Source organism: Petromyzon marinus, chromosome 17, assembly GCF_048934315.1.
Source record: "Petromyzon marinus isolate PM22_M1 ecotype Great Lakes invasive population chromosome 17, UKy_Petmar_22M1.pri1.0, whole genome shotgun sequence".
In the NCBI taxonomy this organism is placed as follows: domain Eukaryota; kingdom Metazoa; phylum Chordata; class Hyperoartia; order Petromyzontiformes; family Petromyzontidae; genus Petromyzon; species Petromyzon marinus.
Genome location: NC_133683.1, coordinates 19,008,646 through 19,033,192, shown reverse-complemented (window position 1 = coordinate 19,033,192; position 24,547 = coordinate 19,008,646). Strand labels below are relative to the sequence as shown.

General features: G+C 42.3%; 2 protein-coding genes across 2 annotated transcripts in view; both read left to right on the top strand.

The window, feature by feature from the left end:
* The first annotated feature begins 791 nt into the window (after window positions 1–791).
* On the top strand, window positions 792–3,747 carry ATP5MJ (ATP synthase membrane subunit j). Its single transcript, XM_032955885.2, has 4 exons — window positions 792–925; window positions 3,072–3,189; window positions 3,362–3,382; window positions 3,562–3,747. Exons 2-4 carry the CDS (start codon window positions 3,072–3,074, stop codon window positions 3,576–3,578), a joined length of 156 nt encoding a protein of 51 aa, XP_032811776.1. The 5' UTR covers window positions 792–925; the 3' UTR covers window positions 3,579–3,747.
* A 246-nt stretch (window positions 3,748–3,993) lies between these two features.
* LOC103091775 (follicle-stimulating hormone receptor) overlaps window positions 3,994–24,547 on the top strand; it is a 57,976-nt gene continuing 37,422 nt past the window's right edge. The window contains exon 1 of the mRNA XM_032955886.2: window positions 3,994–9,771. Coding sequence (XP_032811777.2) covers window positions 9,599–9,771 — 173 coding nt within the window. The 5' untranslated portion in view covers window positions 3,994–9,598. The remainder of the gene's footprint in view (window positions 9,772–24,547) is intronic.

Sequence of the window (24,547 nt, the reverse complement as noted above, 5' to 3'; positions counted from 1 at the left end):
GAATGATGTCCACGTTCGTTCACGTAAATCAACTGAAACGTGCGCGCACGGAGAGACGCACGCTTGGAATTACATTACGGAACATGGATTCGAGGACATAACAGTAAAATTTTAACTTAACGACATTCAGACTAATAAAATAATTTGTAGACGTGTTGAGTAATATGTAAGATTAAATTGTCACGTTTTTACTTAATTCTATCTCGTGACATCTTCACATGGCTGATGGCTCTGACAAGCTATACACCTTGGAAGTGTCTACGATCTCACACCTCCAAATATTATCACGTTTAGCGACGTACGGTGCAAAGGAAATTCAACACATTCACGCACTTACGCATCAACTTCCCAACACGTGAGATACCATTAAAATCTGGATTTTATTGATTTTAAAAGTATGTATGTTATCAGACTATGACTTACGGTATTTATTCCATTGTTTACGTGATTATAGGTAGTATACAATGTATTGTAATGCAATGCACGACCGCAGCACTCATTCGCTCGCCATCTAAGGGGGAACGTGCTCATTCGAGTCCACGGACATTTGAGTAGCTTTGTTACCAGACTGACAGCATATTGTTTCATATTAAGTGGACAATTATAATTATTGTAATTCAATTAACATTCAATCCGCAGCACTCATTCGCTCGCCATCTTACTAAGGGAGAGTGCTCATTGGAGTCCACGGGCGTTTGTCGTCGTCTCGTCATCAAGTGGCGACGCGCGGCCTCTGACCGAAGTGCCCCGCCCCACGAGTAACGCGGGCAAGGGGCCCTGCCCCTACCCAACATGGCCGCCCCCAATCGCTGCGTGACGTCCTCCACGCGCGACGCGGAGTCGCCCTCTACCACCCCCACCACCACAATCGTCAACGCGCTGTGAGCGTCCAAATCTCCTGCGCCCTCGGTCAACCTCAGCGGCGGTGGGCTTCCTTCACACACAGATCGCTTTTACCTTACGGTTTTACGGCGAATAAGCAGCGGTTTTATTATCCGTACGATTAGACGGCGTCGTGCGTCGTTCAGTTGTCTCCGTTCCTCGTCTTTTTCACTTTATTTTTTTTTACCGAGAGGTGCCCTTGGACGAGGCCTTGGATGAGGCCTAAAGTCTCTTAGCCTCACCCGGCGGTATATGTATCAAGGGAATAATACCACGACGTTATCTTTCATAGTTTGTATTCATCGGTTGTGACGTGTTAGTGTCGTTGTATTTTTGTATTGCATTGCGCAGTCGTGTGGCAATGGCGACCACTTGGAGGGCATTCATCCAGCAGTGGAGTAAATATGGATGCTGATTGTCAACGATAGTGCTCGTATGGGTTATGGATGGACTGGTCACCATCGTGAGAATGTGGAATTTCCACCACTGACCCATTGCATATATGCGCCGACGCTATCCCTCTTTAATGTAATTTCGTTGATTGGACTTGCTGTTAATTTGGCTTTAGTTAAACGCAATGTGCTATTCCATCACTGCCTCTGAACTAAACGTATAGATGAAACAGGATGATTTCTCCACAAATCTGGTTGTCGCCTGCTGATGCTAGTTGTAATTACTGGCGAAACGGCGTACTCAGATTGTACATCTTGTGGATTTACTCTCCAACACATCGGTGTGCTGTACGAGTAACGAATTTGAATGTTCTGTTTACGTGACAAACCTTACTAATTGGCTGTCGGGTGGTGGCGGGTTTAACTACGCATTTATATTTACGCGATCTAACTCGACATACCTCTATTATAGTTGAGGCTTGTTTTAGAATGCGCACAGTTTAACTTGATTTGCCTTGAAATGTTAATTGGGCCCCGATTTTGACGATGAGCGCGATTCCTATACATCTCTGGGTGTGGAGACAATTCTATAATTGAATTTAAGTTACTGCAGTCTCCGGATTACAAGACATTGTTTTACCTGTATTTAAAATACAGTTTGGGATGCGTCATAATCGAGTTATATGCATTGCCTTCCAGAAGCCGTGTTGCAATGTAGTTCAGAATCCTCTTCTGGAAGACGGTTCACCTTAGCAATTACATTACCACCCAGAGGATAGAAGACCACTACCAGAATAGTTTTCCAAAAGACATCTATCCCCCATTTTAAAGCAGCTTGTTCAGATTTTTGTTGTTTTATTTTTTACCGTGACTTTACCGAATAGAACCAAAGAGTAAGGAGACGAGTAGTAGTAACCTCCCATTGGTTTTGAAAAGGGATACCACTCAGATTGTTTAAAAATATATATTTCGTTTGGAAAAGCTGATGCCCAGCATAGGATTGTGGAAATTCCTGTTGGCAAGGTCAGCCAAAAGAGATGACTGCCGCCCTATTATTTGAGCAGGAATGCTTTTAATTATCACTTTGAAAGAGTCCTGAATATCTTTGCAGGTGGTGCTGTATCAGATATCATTAAGTACAAATAGCTAACGATTTTGGATGCATATACTGTCCTGTCTCATTTCAGCGACATAAGCTCACAATCTTAAGGTTGTGAGTGCTCATCTCGTTTGGGGTTCTATTCCAACCGTTATCAACACACAGGATGAATAAAACCAGTGCTGCTTTCTGCAACATCAACAGTGGTGGTCCTATGCAAATATTACTGCTTCAGTCCCAAATTCAAACACTATCGATGCGTACCGTCCCAGGATGCTTTACCACTTGACCTTTGGATTACAATATGTTTGGCAATTGTGAATCCCGAGTGTTCAGCCTGTTTACAATTATAGCAATTTCATGGGACCTCCTTTGCCAGTACCAAAATATGAGAATAAGTGTTCCCCTATTTTCAGGCAACAAAACAGGTGTTACGATTTTTAAACACCAAACTGAAAGCTTTTACAAGGAATCATGTCTGCATTAACCACAATACTTGTGGTCAGAATGCAAACCAAAAACATACTCTGGTAATATATGCATTGTCTTCAAAGACAAGGGGAAAACCTACTCTCAATTACAGCTTTTTTTTGTTTCATTTTAATGTAGAAACACGTTTTATTATCATTCGATTGCCATGTTTCAAGGGTGTCCATGCTATGTGTCTGGAGACTGAATTTATATTTCTATGCATGTAGATGTCAGGCTTCGCACTATACTGGAGCAAGATGCGGCCCTATTACCTTAACGCCCATCCCCAGGTGTGGGTGGGCGTAGGCGTTATGTTCTTCCTCTACTACAAACTCTCATTCGGAGGTGAGTCCCCTCGTGTGCCTTCAGATTACAACTGCTATTTTATCTTTACATTGTACAGGAGAATGTAGACGTGTTTAATTATGGAAAAGATAAGTGGTTTCTTATTTTTTTCATATTTCATGCTACTCTGTAATCTCGTCGTGTAATATACTGTATTTTGTTTTATTTTCAGGCAACAAAGCGGTGAAGAGCAGTGAGTACTTTTTTTCCATACACATAAATGGAACTGTTTTGTTAGTTTACTGACAAAAACACTCATGGTGTCTTCATACTTCTATCAAATAAAATGTGTTTTATTGGCCAAAAGATTTATCGTGCTTTGTAATAAATATGAACTGCCCTGGGAGTTAAAGCACTTTTTCTCGTTTACAGGTAGCACGGGTCACTAATGTAAATGTACCCCCATGAAGACCGACCACATTGCTGCACATCTCCCTTCAATGGACCATGCCCTGGTTTAGACTTTGTGCTGGATGCAATAGGAACATTGATCACTGAGACTGTCATTGTACCTATTGTATAACCTTTGTCACAATAAAATGTGAAATCGAAATGTTACTTCTCGTATTTAGATCTGCTATTTCCATCACAATAGTCCTCATTACAGTACTTCAGTTGATAGATTGGGTATTGTAAACATATCTACATTAAACAAGGATGGTTAGGGATATTTCATAAACTGTAAGATTTATAGAAATACCACAAATATTTGCTTGAAAATACAAATTAACCAGGTCTAATAATAAATTTAAAAGTCAGACTGGCTGTGGTACATCTCTAAAATGAGATGGATGTCTGGACACGATATGCCCTCAACTTGTGTCCAACAATAAAATTAACTTGGAAAATAACAGCAATGACCTTGAATGTTTGCACACCAGCTGTTAATTCACAGAGATGACCCGTTTATCATACCAATCACCAGACATACTTCCTGTATGCATAATTTTACCATGTCTATACTTTCACTGCAATTGGCATTGCCACAATAGGACCAATGAAGTGAAAGTATATATACTGTTCACAAATGCCCTGCAAAAATAGGCAATGGATAATCATACATGGCAATTACACACTTTCTTCTCTTAAGTGTACGGTGAAAAGGCAATGCAACAGATTGCATTGAACAAGGTACCATTTGTATTCCTGTGCAAAAAGTGAATTCAGTCCTTTATCAATCTGCTTGAAGGCCTATACACCGTGTCGGTAATGGAAGTTGATCCTACTTCACCAGGCAGTATGGGTTTGTGATGAGTGAGCCTAGGACTGGTTCTGCTATGTATGTTGAACTTATTTCGCACCATACGTAGCCAACCGTTCTAAGCAGAGGTCTTATCACTCAACCACTTATATTAGTGACAAGGAATTAAGCGTTAAGTGGTTGGTTTGATAGTGCATTGCTGTAAATATTCTCCATTGCTCCCTTGTATTGTTCAAGTATAGTTACAGGTGCAGACCTGCAATTTCTTGCTCACACCACTGGTGGCAGAAAAACCTTCAATTGGAGCTCAAGATCCCTTCCAGGGGTTATTTAGCCTACTCTTTCATACTGGCCAGATGTGTTGAAAGGTGTATGAAACTATCGATATAATGTCTTGCCATAACATTTTATTCTCTGTACTTAATTCTGAACTTTAACGCAAAGAAACGCTAGTACATAAACAGAATTCACAATTTACTGTACTCTGACACATTTCCTTGCACTTGGGTGAGATCCAACATACATTCACAACGCAAATCAGAACAAAAACAAGCAATCTTAAGTTGGCATTAAGCTCAACTATCGTGGATGAGTGCATTCAATTACAAATTCTGCGGCCCCCCATTCATTAATCAAGAGTTTCTGGTAGGCACTTATGCAACTAAATAAAAAATACACATGCGAAAACACCCCCATCGTGCTGTCAAACCTCCAATGAGTTCAAATGTGTGGCAGCCCTCACCGATGCCTTATCGGCGAAAGTGGCCCCCCTCTGAAAATTAGTGAAGAACACTGGTTTTAGCTCGACAAGTTGAGTTGTTGGATAGACTTAGCTCGTGGTGATCGTGGGTCATCTGTTGTCTGCTGTTACATGGTAAACGAGTCAACAGTCAGGTTTTAGAATCAGAATATTTATCCTGGAGGAATCCGATGAGCTATCAAACTTTTTAAAAGATGTCCAGTTAGGGGCGGGTCAGCGAGTTGCATCAACAAACCAAGAAAAACGATATGAAGGTAAAATAAATGGTAAGCAGGTCGCGATAAATATAAGGTATCGAAGTACAAATTTTACAAGTACGTGAATTCCTGTCGATTTGTCAACACCAAATGCAAGCTTGGGCAAGGCAGGAAAACAAAAAGTCCCAGACCACACCAATGCAACACAGTCCCGCAAGTACATAGAAAATAATAATTGAATTTTCGATGTCAATAAAAACGAGGCGTCAAGTGCACCGAAGACCATCATACCCTCATCATTATTGATGTATTTTGTGTTCTTATCTATTGGTATTACTGTAAAATAAGTAAATGGATGTTGTTTATGTCTGCAGTCCAGGATTATACTCAAAATGCCACAAATGAACCTTGCTGATCTCATCAAAGGAGCATAAACCATCACGCCAACTCCGGTCATCTTCGAAGCGGCTTCAAGCTGCCCACCGAACAAAGACGCTCACCGCATCGCGCGCTTTCAGATGCACTTCTGCGGCCGTCTGGAACGCTCTTCCGATATTAGGAATCCACTGGAGCTATGCATTTTTAAATCTAGATTTAAAACTCATTTCTTTAGAACTGTTTTTCTTTGTTCCTCCCCCGCAACACCGATTAGCACGGTTGGCTACGTACGGTGCGAAAGAAGTTCAACATACATAATTAATGTTATGAAACGTTAAACATTTCTTTATGTTCAGTCGGACACGAACCTAAACCCGTTTATCCCCAAATATAAGCAGAGTATAGTGCGGTATCTACATTCGCGCGAATTTCCAAGATCCTAACCCATGTGGATGTCGAGGCTTTACCGTATATGTGATGAAAAAGTTAGAACTTCAGTGAAGTTGCACGTTTCGATGGTGGGATATGTGAAAGGAGTTTTTTTTAACATAGCTTGCACGAGTATATATCTGCTTTGAGAGAACGCACATGTGGAAAGTTTTCCATTGAAGGTATTTCAGAAAAAAAGTGGGGTTTAGCCAACCTAGGTACTGCAGAAGTGCTGTAAAACTATATTTTTATTGCCTGTAGAATATAAGCAACAATTGCACCACACTTGGTGAGCCGAGTAAACGTTCCTGTTTGGCCTGTCATAAAGGCTGTCCCAGTATCTCAAATCCTACGTGAAAGTCGGGATTTTGTATCGAACGTAAACACGGACACACGAGCATGGGTTCGAGCACAGGTTCAAGCATGGGTTTCGATGCAAGCGCGGGTTTGAGCGAAAATGGGTTTTAGAATGGGTTCAAGTATGGGGTAGAGCACGTGTTTGAGCAAGCTTGGGATTGAGAATGGAATCGAGCATGGATTTAAGCATTATTAAAAAAACTCATGGATGATATTGGTCGTGAAGTTTTAACATGTAGGCGAAAGCCTATGTGTTAAAACTTCATCCATATTCCACGAACTCATTCTTGCGTGCTACAGCGCCATCTATTGGTATACATTATTAAATTTTGTGTGGCTTGTTCGTCGGGGATATTCATTTGCCATTCAGTCGTATCTAGATTTGTTGGAATCTTCTGTTCGTGTTCCGATTTGTCCTGATATCCACAAAAAAATAGTTTGTCATGCACGTATTGCTCACAGCTGGCTTGGCGGGTTTGTTTGACGAGTGAAGTATCAGATAGCCCAAGGCTTGTACGATTAGCAGTGGCATGAATGTTATATACACGAGCGAACACGAGTCGGCATGGTTTTTATTTGATCAAGTGAGTGCTCATCACCTCGCGAATGTGGGGGGGGGGGGGGGTTCTGTGTGCAGCTTAGAATGAGGCCAGCACGCACGTTTCAGAGTAAGCTTTCCCAAACTTCAGTGCCAGCGACTGATCACAACGCTATGCATTTTTACCAACTTGCGTTAACATTCTAATCAACTTCGTTAGTTACTCTTCACGCCCCTAACGATTTCTGAACAACGTCCCACGTGTCATTGATTCAAATTAAAACTGTACAGCAATTGCTCTCCATGTTTTGTGGGACACGAGTACGTGTGTAGTGTACTAATTCAGAGACACTAGTAGGAGGCGTTATCCCTCTTGTTTATTCCGGCTCTCACAGCCATAGGGGATAACTCCATACCGAGTCGGGACAGCCAACATGCTTCCAGACCCACAGCTTCAAGAGGCGAAGACCACGACGACAGCAGCACGACGAGTTCCATTCCCGATGGCAGCAGCCCCGACTGCGAGTCGGAGCTCGCCTTTTATTCTCCCCAGGGTGACCAGGCTCCGCCCTCGGCCACGCCCCCTTCTGGATCCCACAGAAGGCTCCGGGCTTGGCCCACAGGTTCAACTGGTAGAACGGGCTGCTACCCCTAAGTCCATTGTCTACCAATCTCCCAGCAGCACGAAGTACACAGTGCATCGATTGTACAAGGTCTCTGTTACCATATTCTCCAGATTAAAAGACGCTCCGGAAAACAAGACGCACCTAAAATGTGTGGCCCAGTCCCAAGACAGTTATTCAAATATGGTCACCCATACAGAATTATAAGATGCAGTAGTGCGTCTTGAATTTAATATGGTCATATATAGGAGTCATCTACACCATAAGACGTAGAAAGAGTTTAACTAAACGTCGCATAGGACTCACATTTGCACACGTACACGATGTTATAACATTTGCATGAAATATCGGTGTCACGTAGGGGCAATTGTTTATCAATCATCAGGCACGTGCAGTGTGTTCACTCAATTTGCATTGGATTGTAAGAGACTGGTAAACAGCGGACAGATGTGTTCCCGTGCATGGTGGTTCAAGAGGAACAACCAGGGTTGAATTTCAGCCAGGAATGTCGGCGACTCAAGACAATATGTCCGTGCGAGATGTTAACTACCTCGCTCGGTATGCAGGAGGTCGTGGGTTCAATCCAGACCCTGACACCTGTGCATATTTGGAGTTTGCATTCTCCGTGGTCGCGTGGATTTTTCTCCGCCCCCCCCCCCCCCATATTTAGAAACCTTCCTTTTAGAGTATTTGGCTGCTATACATTTCCACGTAATGAGCCGCTACGTTGAGCTATCATTTGCGGTCAGATTGCTTCTGAAAATGAGCTATATAGCTCAGTGGGCCTCACCTGTTAAAATAAAAATCGTCTAGTTTATTGTACCTCCCGTTGTGGTTGTGACCGCGACTCGCGTACGACCCACTCCAGCGAGAGACCCGTGAACGATTAATTCGGGCATTAACCCCCTGGGAATGGCGTTATGAGAAATGCATCGGACGACACTTCTTGGGAACTTTAACTCAGCAACGAGCATCGGAGAGGGGTCGCTGCTGTTATGTCAACAGCCCTGCAGCCTCAATCAACGAAGAACGCACTCTGACGCAGGGTGGGAATAGCAAGAAGGGGAGGAGTGCCTGGGATGGGAGGGAGACTTGGCCCTCTGCTATATAAGAAAAATCCCTGCAGCAAATCAAAAGGACCGCGTATAACCCAACCAACCGCACTGTGGGTTGGGTTTATGGCAGCTCCGTATTAAATATCCCATGCTTTCTTACTCCCCCACCCACCCACCCCACCCCTCCTACCATCCACAAACCACCCCCGATCGTACCTCCTCCGTCTTAAAACTACCCACGGTAATTAGCCCGATCGAGACTGCGTGTGACGGAGAAGCGCGCGTTCGCCGAACGGATTTTAACTCGTGGGCTAAATTCGAGTCCTCCCCGCGTTTCAAACTCTTTAAATCTCTTAACACGGCTGTATAACAATACTATTTACACACACACGTATTCGGAGCAGGGATTACCGTCGGTGTATCTAGTCACACAGATACAGACGTGTGCTTTTGTAATTACACACACACACATACATGCGCATACGTGTGGGTTACGTAAATCTTGCAGACTGTAGAATGAGATCGTAGCAAGGCTACATAAATAGCACAGAGCGCAAAGTTCTGAGTTGAGCATACACACAGACACGCGCGAGCAAGCTCAGCGTCACTCGCAACTGGGGTCACAACTGCTGATGTGTTATTAGGCTGTAAGTGTTCAATCGCGTTAACAACAACCCTAAATATCACAGACCCAGCCCGCCTGCCACCCTGGGCTGCTGTGCTCACCGACGCGACTCGGGAAAGGACTTGAAGTTTGAACTAAGGTGTAGTAGTAGCGGGTGACATCCTCCGACACACGCGACGAGCAGAAGTTGTAAGTAGGAATAACAACAGCTGGTCGGCATACGCGGATAGGCGGCGTTGACAAGAGATGCGGGTTGGAGGATCGGCGCTGACGCCGCCGCTGCTGCTGCTACTGCATTTCGTGGCATGTCACTCTTGGCTGTGTCCGGCCAATTGCCGATGCTTAGAGCAGAGGGTGGAGTGCGTTGGGATGAGAAACCTTGACATACCATCACCTCTGCCCAGGGACAGCACCTTCTTGTGAGTACAATACCTCCCACGTTTGTACAATCTGTCCATCCGTTTGCTCCGCGTCCATCTACTCTCCATCGATCGCTTCCGTCCAACCAATCTATCTGTTTGTTAGATCTCCCCCCCATGCATCCCATGTTCCTCCTGTCCATCCCTTGATTGTCCGTCTGTCTATCAATCTGTGCGTTCGTTCGTCCATCGTTCCCGTCCGTCTGTTCATCCATGTGTCCAACTCTGCCGTGCATCCCTGGTCCATCTGTCTGTTCGTCGAATGAAACGTGCGAAAACATGCAAAGCCACATATCACGCACTATTAATGTGCTGGATTAGAGGGCTCTACGATCTGAACTACCGTGTTTTGATTGTTTTTAAATGTCATAGAATTACAGTCAACAGGTAGTTGTGTTTGCGATGCGGACAAAAATATCGACTTTGTTAAAAACGCAACATTTTCATGGGATTAAAACAATTCCAGGCGCACTGCCATCTCTTGGTTGCTGACAATGTATTATTATAACGCAGCGTTGTATGCATTTCACTGTATGTGTACATATGGTAACTGAACACGTGTCGAAATGAAAATGTACAAGGCAACTGAAATTAAGCAGATTACTTGACTTAAGATGAACATGTTACCTCGGCAGTATTTCGTCGTCGTGGAGTAAGTGTTGTACAGGATCGCATTGATGTACAGGATCGCATTGACACGTGCTGTATTGATAACTAATTGCACTCTTGCAGCACGTTTAAATGCCCATTCTAGTAAGTTCTATAAAAAAAAATGTACGACCGAAAATAATAACGTTAATAATCGCGAAGTTTGCAGCGGAATTGTCAATCCACTGCTGGATGAACACCTCCCCATACCAGACCTTACCACGCTGGTGAGTATGCGGCAGTGTAGCGGGCCCGTGAATGGCTGGTTCAGATATGAACCACCCCCAATGTGAGCTGTTGCTGGAAATATAACTCTTGTAGTTGGGTTTAACGAGGGCATTAGCCACTGTGACAACACTCCACACCCACCGACCTTATTCGCAATTACTTTTCTTGCTTGCTTACTGCTTTATATTAATTTGCCTTTATTACATATTAGTTTATTGTACATGACGTGTTTTGGGTGGATCAGTTGCACAGTGATGAGCGTACTTTACAACGAATCCTTGCTTCCTGAATTTACTTTCTTACACTGGCTGAGAGTAATGAGCTATATATGGACCAGTCCTGACCCCCCCCCCCGTCCTTCACCAACTTGCGCTGGCCAGCGTGGTGAAGTATAGTCAACGTTTATAGTCTACAACCACCCATGGCTGGCATTTGTGGATAGGCCTTCATCCAGCAGAGGATTGGAAAGGGCTGTAGAGTCGACCTTCAATGTTACTTTTTACCACTGATCTTAATAATAATGCTACTTAAATTTTATATTGCATAATTCATACTAATAGTATCCCATAACGCTTTTCTTTAATTATACATAATTACCAAATCCCATATACAGCCACTACCAAGAAAATGAAAACCCTACTTCCAAGGAAAATCGAAAATAAATAAGCAAATTAAGAAATGGCACCATCGGTAAAGTCACGTTGAAGGGAAACAATAAAATAATAATATATTTCTATATTTATTTTCGATTTCCCTTGGAAGTAGGGTTTTCATTTCCTTGGTAGTGGCTGTATATGGGATTTGGTAATTATGTATAATTAGAGAAAATCGTTATGGGATACTATTAGTATGAATTATGCAATATAAAATTAAATTATAATTATTATTAAGATCAGTGGTAAAAAGTAACATTGAAGGTCGACTATACAGCCCTTTCCAATCCTCTGCTGGATGAAGGCCTATCCACAAATTCCAAGTAAGGCACACTCTGATTTGAAGGGGAAACAATAAAAGGGGAAACAATAATATATATTTTATTTCGATTTAAAGCTTTCGTGACTGCAAGGATTCATCTTCTTTGGTTCTTTCGGTAAAGTCACGTAGAATGAGAATACAATAATAAATTGATAAAATAAAATAACACAATAATATTCTCACGACGTTTCGGCCACAACACAAGCGGCCTTCATCAGGTGAAGGGACGAGACTGTTTGGAGGACAGCGCTGGAGTGAAAAAGCCACGCTCACTGGCCATCATAAAGGTCACGATCTGAGCGTGGCTTTTTCACTCCAGCGCTGTCCTCCAGACAGTCTCGTCCCTTCACCTGATGAAGGCCGCTTGTGTTGTGGCCGAAACGTCGTGAGAATATTATTGTGTTATTTTATTTGATCAATTTATTATTTTATTCTCATTCTACGTGACTTTACCGAAAGAACCAAAGAAGATATATTTTATTATTTTATTGTTTCCCTTCAACGTGACTTTACCGAAAGAACCAAGAATATGAATCACTGCAGTCACGAAAGCTTTAAATCAGAGTGTGCTTTACTTGGAAAAAAAGTGTCACACTGATATGAATTCTAAAGGTGGTCTTAAAAGCATAGAATAGTCAAATATATGCTAATAACTATGGTCATCATCAAAGCACTAATGGATGATGGCTTCTCCAAGCAACCCTGTGATGTAATAATCCACAATTATTTACTGGCCATCATAATCACCGCCTATTTCTCCACGAAAAGTTTTTTTTACGCATTTGCACCAATATTTTTCAGCAGCATGTGTTTAAACAGGCAGACTGGCCCATTTGCGACTTTCCGCTTTCTTGATGTCACAGGCCACAGACATTCACAAACAGCATGGGACCCATTAGTTTAATGGAAATTGCATTCGTAAACATAATTTTGTATACAATCCATAATACTTGGAATGTACGCGTCAGAAAATTATGCTACACAACCACTATGCCATCCAATTGACGCGCATAAAACGTTTTACAAAGCACAAATGTACTGTAACGGGTAACAGCAATTTTTTTTTATAATTGAAATTTGTATTGCAATCTTTAATTGTTTTTGTTTCATATATATTGCTAGGAAAAATGATAATACTTACAGAAAATGTAATGATCATTGTGGATATATATCGTACAATTGATCACGGTATGGTGATATCGTGGCAACCCACTAATAGGTTGTATCGGGTGGTGGTTGATCCACGACACGCACCCATATCGACACACGATCTAATTCATAACACCTTTCTTATGAACCCAATCACATAGTCTACACAGGTAAATATACTGAAAATATATATTAAATAAGTAGGTCAGCCCAAGCCGCACGCCTGATTATCTGACAACCTGACTCATCATGCACATCCTCTGCGTCTCTACACACACAATAAACATTCAAACAGATTTACACTTATATTTTAGCTCTTCCGCACGTCCTGTCATGGGCTGGTAGATTAGTACAAACAAGCACTACTGTCCTGAAAAATTTCATTCACTCAGTGTCTTATGGAGATTGGTGAATTCAAATTAGGAATTAATTTCACTGTCGTACATCAATTTAGAAATTGGCCTTGTTTTAGAGTCACATGGAGTTCCTGAATTCGCTATGCATGCTGAAAGCCTTTTCATAAAAAAATGTCTGACACTGCTAATACTGGAATATAACATTGAGATGGATTCTAATATGAGCGTGTCAATACACTCATCTTATCCACATGGCCCTTTAAGTGGCTAAGTAGCCCTTCACCTTGATTCAGTTATATTCTTGGTTCTTTCGGTAAAAAAAATATATAAAACTTTAAAATGTAAAACGAGACTTTACCGAAAGAACCAAGAATATGAATCCCTGCAGTCACGAAAGCTTTAAATCAAAACTTGATGCAGTTGTTTTGCTTTCTCTCAAAATAAACGTAAATAGGTGTGACCTGATGTGTACAGGCTGCTGAAGAGGTGCATAACCCAAGTTTAAAAATGTGAATATATTGTATAGCCAAATCTAGCACAATGTGGCTAATATATCTATTTTTTTGATGTGTTCTATTATTAACATATTCATTTTATACGTTGGCTTTCACGACCAATCTTACGATTCCTATTAGTAAATTTTCGGTTATATCGTATGGGTATCATTTTAATAATAATACAATCATTAAAAAATGCTTACTTTTCAACATTCTGGTTTGCGTAAAAATCAAAGCAAGGCATATTTGTCCACAACAACTTAATTCCATTGCCTGTGTCGGGTGGCTGAGGGTACAGCTGAACATTGGCACTATAACTATGTGATATAACCCAAAACAAACTAATTATTAACACTTTTAACATCTTTTCATGATATAGTGTGCTCCACGAGTCCAACGTAAGCACGTGATATTGAAAATGCAGATATTTTGGTTCTTATTCACACGTTCTTTACAAATGTTGTCACTTGTTTTACTTTTTTGCTGATTTAGATGTCCTGTTCATAGCATTGCGTATAATTTGGCAAGACAAACTCTTTGCGGTTGGCAATTTTTCGTCATTGTTATATATAATTTTCTTTAAAAAGCCACGAAACAATGAATCGCTTTTCACTACAAAAGCACGTGTGGGTATATTTAATCCCGCTGTGTTTTTTTTGTGCCCAACAAAGAAAGAAAAATATAAGTAAGACTAATACTGTGGTAATAAGTGCGAGCTGATTACGCACACTTTATGCTGTTTAGTCAAGCTATTGTGCGAGTCGGTGGGGGAAGCTTGCAGGCTTTGATTGTTTTCCTTCCGTATAATAGTCCAGGTCCACTACTCCATATAGTAACTGTTTTGGCAATTATAGATGAGGTGAGCTGGAGTGATGGGAGGTCGCAGCAAATACACTTGCCTGCAGTGACAACACGCGCAACAAGGCCATAATCCCAAACGTCTCTGCTGGAACCCGGTGCAAACAGTAACTTGCGATTGAATGGATGTGAGACATTCATTGTTTTTTATAACCTTGATACAAATCTGAAATGAAGTACAGAGGTGGTGGTGGTCGTGACACATGCCTATAACCCAGTGATATGGAGGTGAGGTTGGTGGATCAAGCTCAGATTATCATGATGTGAAGCGGTTGCAGGAGGTTTTCTCACACATGCAAAAAATACTAAATGAGGAATTTTCCAAATATCCAAAGCAGGTTTTTTTTCTCCCGAAATAGGATCTTGATGCGTAGTTAAGGTTTTCCTGGCTATAATATGTATTGTTATTATTACTGCTGGTACACCAAGGTATAATTAATTGCATTTGTTTGTATGTTTTTATCCATAATTACCTAACGTTATTTTCACATTTGTTCAATGCGAAACGATGTCTTCAAGAAACGATTTGTACTCGTTCAAAGAAAATTTTCCGTAACACTTGACAATTTTAATGAAAATACTTCATTCTGTTAGCCAAAAAATAATAGTGACGTAATTATGAAATTGTACTTTTATTTGAAATAGTTCCATTCTGTAATGTGATCCACATCAGCAGCAATGTAACAGAGTGATCTGCCAGAGATCCAAATGCGCATCTTGTCTCGTGAGATGTTGACAGCACAATCGGTATGAAGTATAAAAAACACACAAAACAAAGTAAAAACAAGCCATGTAATGGAGTTATCTGTTGTACCCGTAGTTCCTATTCAATGTGCGTCATCACGAATAATCCACATGAAAAGAACCGAATCAGTCCAGAGTAGCAATAGCTCCTTTTAAAGTAAACTGCCACTTTAAGAATCCAAGCACTGGATGGGGGAATGTGGCTTGTATAGTCAGCAAATGATCTCCACTCACTTGCACAACACGGACCGAACAAGTGGCACTCGTGTTCAGCATAGTTGGACTGATTTAACCCAATTTCAACGCGACGCACTGAGGGTCAGGGTCAGTGCTGTGAGTCAGCACTCAATACAGGCGTAATTTCCTGGCACCGTGTACAGCGAATGATGCCAAAAAAGAACCAAAAGTAGAAACGCGGCATGTATGGCACTCCGGGAGAGAAACATTGTGTTGTCATTTGTTGGTTAAACTGACAGAGTGGGGCATTTTTTGCCAGAAACTTTAGAACGAAAGAAAAAAAAACGATTTCACTCCATATGCTTAGCTCTTTCGGTAAAGTCACGTTGAAGGGAAACAATAAAATAATAAAATATATAAAAGAATAAAAAAGCCGCTAGTTTTCACACCTGATGATGACCGTTTGTGTTATGGTCGAAACGTCGTGAGAATTTTATTGTTTTGTATATATTTTATTAGTTTATTGTTTCCCTTCAACGTGACTTTACCGAAAGAGCTAAGAATATGAATTACTGCAGTCACGAAAGCTCTAAATCAAAAGATTTCACTCCACTTTTTTCCTACTTCAATCAGGTGATTACTGGACATCAATTATAATACATCCGTGAAAAGATCGTCATAGCTCATAGGATTTCTCCAGGATAAATAAAGATTCTGATTTTGATTCCCTCCATTCACTTACACATTAGACCATGAGCACTACATGTGTTCACATGGCATGGAGGAGGCCGCGATAGCGGGGAGGAGGCCGTGATACACTCACTCATCTTACACTGACTCACTCACACATCATACACTGACTCACTCATCATACGCTGACTCACTCACACATCATACACTCACACGACCACTGACCCATTCACTCATCATACAATGATTCACTCATCATACACTCACTCATAATACGCTGACTCACTCACACATCATACACTCACTCACACTACCACTGACTCACACATCATACACTGACTCACTTATCATACGCTGACTCACACATCATACACTCACTACCATTGACTTACTCACACATCATACACGGGGAGTATCATGCTGACAGATATGGCTGCAAGTTTGTTCGTACATGTTATGTATATAGTTTATTGTTAAATTCTAATACAAATTCCTATGATTACTGTTGTTACATTGTATTTTATAGCTTTTTTTTGGTGATTTCTAAAACATATGGTTAAGCCATGTTTCTTGTGGAAGTGCGGAGTTGGCCTGATAACTTGAATCTAAATTGTCTCATGGTTGTTATTGTTTGTCTTGCATCACACTGGGATATTTGCACACAGCTTTGTAATACGGTGGGTTGTTTTTTTTCTGGAAGATTTGCTGGTTTATCCAGGATGTTTCTGTTGCGCGTCGTCGCTGTAAGATGTTCTCTGTTCATATTGTGATTGTTGCGGTTGCACCCGACTCAAGAACCGCATGGCTCACAGGGCTATACCTAATAAATTAAACTTGAAACTTGAAAAGTGACAGACATGTACAAATTGGACTCTTGTTCTTTGGGTCTTTCAAGAAAGTCACGTAGATACGTAGATATCTACGTGACTTTACCGAAAGACCCAAAGAATATGCATTCCTGCAGTCACGAAAGCTTTAAGTCAAGAAATTAAACTCTGTCAATATTTGAGACCCCATTATTGGGTGACCCTTTGCAATTGTGTAATATTTTCTTGGACCAGGTATATCGTAAAATTTTAGTCCCATGCTTCTAGAGGGGGGGGGGGGTATGATCTTCAATCATATTATAACACCCGTCTCTCAAACCTCTAGGGTGATTTGCACATCACTCCGAACACCTTGGAGTTTAAGTTTGTCAGAGAGCTTTCTGTGTGATAAAGGTAAAACCAGGAAGGGGATTTTAAACGCCCATATTATTAGTGAGACCAAAGCCCTTTTTTAATCACAGTTTCTGAGCACAGCTCCAAAGGCCAAAAAAATGACAAGGAGTCAGAAACAAACAGCCCTTGTTGATGGTGTGATAGAAAAGAGTTGATATATTTCTTGAATTGAACACGATGATAAGAACGAGAGGTGCGTGGAATGAGGCAGTACGAGATGCTTTTTGCCCTGCAAGTGTGGTAGTTGAACACAACATGGGTGAGATGAGAAACGGTCAGTGTGGCAGACTGATTCCTCAAAATGACTGGAAGGATCAATGAGCGAAGTTCATAGTAAAATATCAAGATAGTAAGTAACAATAGACGAGTTATAAGGAGGCGACTTACCACGAGGGAGTGAGCTATTGGAGTTAATGGGTGAGTGCTGAGGTGTATGGTGGTGCAACGAGAGATCTAGACATGTACACACACAAGCTGGTACCAGGGTATCCTCGCGACAGGGTGAAGCTTTTTCTAAAATGTAGTTGGGACAAAAGAAGTAAAACTACATCACATGAGTCGCCAGAAGCCTCATTGGACTTCGCCCTCGGCCACCTCGCCACTTTCGCCCTCATTAAGTTGATCCAAAGAATGAAAAAAAACAATGTAGGAATCATATTATTTGACATTTTTCTATGAATTTCTTCTTCGTCTTTAGCTCCAACTCTCAAGTTGAACAAATGATAGGAACGTGAAGATAATTGTTTCAAATTCTCAAACCCATAATCGTAGCAATGTCAACATTTTTCATCCGTGGTATTTTTGCGCTCGGTCAAAGGTTGTGCATAGCTCGCCGTGACTATGATAGGTGCCTGGTTTCTTGTGGCCAGAATGAGCCACAGGTTACTCAAGTCCTGTGACTAATTGACTGACTCACAGATGAACAAATTACGTTTTCTCTTGTACACATATCCATGTGGGAATAGTATTATTGGAGCACTTTAAAAGGAAAATGCAACAAGTGCTAATTGACAGTATCCTTTGTGCACCAAAAGTTACAATTAAACGATGAACATGGTCATTTTACGTTGCAAATGGGTCTATGTGATGTATGTGCACAGTACAGTCATCACTTGCTCTGGTGTAGATGATTAAAATATGTTCTTCACCGATTTCAAGGATGAGTTACATGTTGATTATGTACAGTACTGTGTGGGTGGAGTGGTGGCAGAGTGGTTAGCATACCGTGCCACGAACCCAGGCATGGATAAATCGGTGGTGAATTTGATTTTATCAGGCCATAGGCCCCCTCTTCACCAATCTCCAGTGATCAGCATGGTAAAATGTGGCCAAACAACCTCCATGACTAACTTATTTTGGGGAGGTCTTCATTCAGCAGTGGATTAACAAAGGGATTTAAACGGCTTAAAATAAACAGTCCTGTGTTAAACTTAGAAGCCCAAATTGAGCAACTATTACAGATTAAGTTGTAAGCGAATTAGCCATTAAATTGCTTTGCCTCGGATTTAGTGAATTGCAGATAACATCGCCTTCAAATGTATATTCATGGCAGTGCAAGGTTACATGGTCCATGGTTTGGAGTTCGTAGCTGCATTATAATGCCTAAGCACATGGAATCTCACACTGTGACCCAACAAAAAAATCCCATACAGAGAGGCTGTAGCACACCTGCATACACTCAGGGTTCGAGTTACTCGCTGGGGTTGGATTGCTGAGAGGGGGAGATGGCGAGGCAGCAAAGAGGAGGGTGGGGGGGGCGAGCGTGAGGTGGAGCAATTTAATCACTGTGGACCGCTATATGAGGCTTTGAAGGCCAAGTCAGTCGTTAACATGCGTCAGGTTACGGACATCGATTGTTTATTAAAGAGATCAACGCAAACCGATGCCATCAATGCGTCCTAACCGTGTCTGCGTGTAACGCGCCACTACAATTTGTACCAAGCTTGACGTGAAAATATAAAATCACAACGACACATTCACGTTTCCTCCCTTCTTGCCATTTAAAAGCCATCCCCACTCATAAACAGTCTTGGTTGGCACCCAGTGGGCTAGATCAATCACAGCTTGTCAATTTTCATGCATACCCACTTCATCTCTTTTTAACGTGCATTTACCGCCTACTTATCTGACACTTTTCAGAAAATCACTATGTCAATTTGTTAGACAAAGGTGAGGAATAATGTCCTTATCAGCAGTTATTTTGTTAAATTACCCAAAGGATGGAGCCGTGCATCCAAGAGACCCGGCACGGTGTCTTTAGTATACATTTTACAGCCTGCACATTTCCACTTTGATAGAAACACAGTGATGTCACGGTTGTGTCCAGGAGATGTTCAGGAGCTGAGATGGTTGGCAACCCTCATGAAAGATGTTAACTCCCTCGCCAAGTATACATGGGGTCGTGGGTTCGATTCCAACCCTGATGCCTGCATATTTGGAGTTCGCATGATCTCCCCGTGGTCGCGTGGATTTTTCTCTCGGTCCTCCGTTTTTTCCACTCCACATTTATAAACATGCATTTAGAGCATTTGACTGCCATAAATCTCCACAAGATAAACCACTTTGTTGAGCTATCAATTGTGGCCAGGTCGCTTCTGAAAAAGAGCTATATAGCTCAGTGGGCCTTACCTGCTAAAATAAAAAAAGTAATAGTTCAGAGTTTTGAAGGTTGTAAAAGGTTTTAATGATGCTTACATTAATTCGTTTATATTTTCACTGGAACTGCTCTCTTATATGTGGTAAAATACCCTTCTTATGCCAGTAGCCCAATAAGCAAAGTGCATTAGGGGCCGTCCATAAATGACGTCACGCAATTTTGGACGAATTTTGACCCCCTCCCCTCGTCACACGGCGTTACAAAAGGTCAGACCCCCCCCCCCTCAAATATGACCATATTTACATTTTGAAAATAAAACATGCTTCAAATCGCTTTAAACTATTGTCATTGTAGTGCGTATTTAATGTGGCGCTGCACTCTGATGTTGTAGAAGTGTTTTTATAACATTAGCGTTGTTATAACAATTTTCTTGCTGTGGTTTTCACACCTGACGATGATTGCTTGTGTTGCAGTCGAAACGTCGTGAAAATTGTATTGTTTTATATTTTTATTATTTTATTGTTTCCCTTCTACGTGACTTTACCGAAAGAACCAATAATATGAATACCTGCAGTCACGAAAGCTTTAAATCAAAGTTATATATTTATTTAAAAGTTGCGCATTTTGATGTGACGTCACATTTCTCAAACCTCCCCCCCCCCCGTCACACATCGTCACAAAAATCTGACCCCCCCCCCCCCCACCTAGGTGTGTGACGTCATTTATGGACGGCCCCTTACAGAGTTTTTTATGTTCATTACTGTGTCCTTAGTTGCTGAAATAAAATATGCATCTAATGCAAACAAATATCAATAGATAATGTGAAATGTCACACGTCATTGCAAGTCAATGCTGCGTGAGTGTGAATAATAGGCTAAACTTTCACACGTACATATAATAATCATCGTTGTGTTGAGATGTAGAACCACTTGGAGACGGAACTTCATGTAAGGGCTTACGCGGTTTATAAAACACTGTTAATAATCACACTCTAAACTCACACCAGAGGTAGGTGTGCTCTACACTTGGTTCTTCCCATGGATCCCCCGAGTTCGACTCGTCCTAACCTCGGCTATCTCTATGGCTTCTCTCACTCTGACTGGGACGGGGGCTCATCCAACACCATCCGGGCCGAGGAGAGAAGAACCTCACTCACTATCAGCCGGTTCTCACAGACCTCTTCGAGCTCTACTCTCGGCTATCTCTTCGAGACCTCTTCCAGCCGATCCATATTCCCGGGCACCCCACAACGACCCCGCTCACGTCACGGGGTCCCCCTTAAGTACCCCCTTACAATACCTGTGATATAACGTCATCCCACTACCCCATGATGTCATCACGCTAATCCTCAACACTTGTTTAAAGAAATGAAGACGGTGTAGTGGAAAGCACATTTGAAGGTGGCTATTATTATGGTTACACTTGTTTACCCAGGAAAGCCTCATTGAGTCTCAACACTTTTTCAGGCAGGGGCCGACTAAGTTTCCACGGGAGGGAATGATGTTTCCATGTGTAATCCCCATTAGGTAATTTGCAGGTCATTTTCCAGCAATATATGCATGTATGTTCAGCTTAATTTTTATGCACCATACATAGCCAACCGCGCTAATCGGAGGTGCGGAATGAGCAATAGGATGTTGGCCAATACCAGTTACATTTTGTCTTTTTTAGCCATGGAAGGAGAGTGTAGAAGCCCGAGGAAAGCCATGCAGAACTGGGAGAGAATGTACACACTCCGCACAGAAAGGCACCCGGGTCGGAAATCGAACCCAAGCCCTTAGTTCCTGTGAGGTACAAGGGTTACCACTATGCCACATTGCCGTCCGGGTTTAGAGCAATTGCAGATAGCGTTATGTTTATGGTCGGCAGAAAGCTTAGATGAAAATGCCTCAAAATTTGACAGTGATGTTAGAAATGGAAACTGTTTCTTTACAAACAACATCTTAACACGTATCACAGTGACTAATTATCAGAGGCAGCCTTGTTGAATCACATTAATGGAGTGCATGTCACATAGCAATATTGTGAGTGCATTAACCACAAAATCACCCTTAATGGGATGGAGACAAGAGTGAGTCACGTAGGTCTTTAGCAGTCTTTGTGCTTAATCAACGACTTTTGCATTTGCTTGTTAACTATGTAATTGTGTGCCGCGGTCATCGCACACATACAACATTGGATAATTCCAATAGTTAATTTGTACACCAAAGGTCTGCAATATTAGTCACCTTCCCTATGCAACTAATAGCTTATTGGGGTGAGGTAGTAGAATAGTGACTCACTATACAATGGACCCAGACACATGAGTTTGATTCATGGCCATGGCTAGCAGCAGTTGCAAGTAATATCTGAGATGGTCCAGGGAACTCCCCTTCTATGATGTGTTCCTGAGCAATTCTTCAAACGACCCTCACAACTGACATCGTGCAGCGAGGCCTTCATGCAGGAGTGGATTAACGAAGAGCCGTAATGGATCGTTGCGTTCCCACCTGGTTCACTAAAGGATGGCGAACGTGCGTACATGGATTGGTGAACGCAAAAGCACTTAAATTACATACTCTTTGGTTCTATTCGGTAAAGTCACGTAGGTAAAAAATAAAACAACAACGTGACTTTACCGAATAGAACCAAAGAGTATGGATCCTTGCAGTCACGAAAGCTTCAAATCTAGAACTTATATTACACTTTTTTTTCTTCAAATTTTCTTGTTGTGGTTTTCACACCTGATGATGATTGCTTGTGTTGCAGTCGAAACGTCGTGAGAATTTTATTGTTTTATATATTTTTAAAATTATTTTATTGTTTCCCTTCTACGTGACCTTACCGAAAGAACCAAGAATACTTATATTACACGTTTGTGAAAATTTAGATATTTCATTCGAGCACCTTCGTCAAAGCAATACTCCTGTACGTGAGAGGAGGGGGGGGGGGGTGTAGCGGTTTCAAGTCTCAATCTCAGGTGAACGTAGCGGATGAATGTACAATAGGCTACAAATTTATTTCTCTGTAATTCTTTCCAACGTGCAACCTTCTAACGCTTCGCGTGCCCTTTGGGGTGTGCGACCCAAATAGGGGAGGTGCCAAAGGGGGTCACAGACCACAGACGATGCTCTTGATTCGTCACGGTGTTTATACCACTCCACAGTGCTCTCCACACCCAACCTCCACTCCACCATCTGGCCCAATTTACTTCTCCTTAAGCCACCCCCCCCACACACACAGCGCCCGAGCACATCCGCCGCTCTGATGAGAGACACTAGCCAAGCGGCGCGGGGCCGTGCAGCCGGATCCACTCTGTCCCGTTGGGCGGTCCCCTGGGCGCCCTGTCCACGATTAACAAAAAAAAGAAAAGCCCTCCCACGTTCTGTGGTGGGCTGAGCTCTCCCCAGCTGCCCACCGGTAGCGGTGCTGCCCTGCCCTGGCTCACAGTCTCTCGGCCTCAAGAACCCCCCCCCCCGCTACCCCCAAGCTCCCCTTGTAGGTATGAAAAGCATCTTATCAACCAAAGGCCCAGCCTCTCCACTCCTGCCACCATATCTCCCGTATAGTCTTAATCGACTGTTGGTGCAAGTGCTGTTACGTAGCACTTTTAAAGGCCGGCACAGCACACAGAGGGGTGGGTAGCCAGTGCCACGCCCGGCCGCCTTTGTCTCCCAAGTGGCGAAATTTACACACCGCAGTAGGTACAGATTTTGAGGCTGAGTCGACCTAGGGGAGGCCCAGGACCGGTTCAGATAACTATCACTGGTGTTGGCCGTGAGCGGGAATCGAACTCGGGTGACCAGGTTCATAGTGCAGCGCGCTAACCGCTACACCCCCCTCTCTCACGTACACACACCCCCCCATTGTGGTGGGAATGAGACGCAAGAGACCTTGCAAAATGCGTGATAGAGGGGCGTGCTGTAAAACAGACGATTTGGGGGGAGAGCGGACTTGCCAACCAAATGCAATCCCTACTCGCAATCCGTAACAACTGACCAACCAACTACGGACACTAGTGCTGCTCATAACCCTAACTAATGAGCCAAACAGTCACTAGTACTGGTCCTCATCTCATAATCTTAACCAATTATCCAACCAGCCACTGGTACTAACCCGAGTCCTCATACTAACCATTCCAACTCAACAACCCCCCCTTATTGAAGTTGTACGTATACAGGGCATTCTGATTTCCTAGACCCTCCTTTATTGCCCACAGTATCTTCAATACAATGATCGCATTCTCAATATCTCCTCCTTGTCTGGTATGTTTATAACAATACCTTCACCAATCACCCATTCGCAAAGGGTGGGAAACTGCCGATTTTTACATCTGTGCATTTGAATGGATAAGACTGCCAAACGTGGAAGTCTGTGGTTAAATGGGAAGCAGCGGAATGGCAATGTGATAAAGCATATGCACGTTCCACCTACACACTGTTCATATTGTAAAAAGGATCTGGCCAAAGAACCCAAGGCAGCAGCTGTTACGAATAGAGAATGTAGGTTTAAGAAAGAGTGCGTGTGTCGGTGTACAGCTGTACCCAATTGGGTCAATGCAATGTTTTTTTTCTCTGTCATCTACAAACCATGGCCAATGCGGCAGCCCATGACAGATTGGTAATAGCAAAGGTTACACAAATTCATAAACCAAAGAGG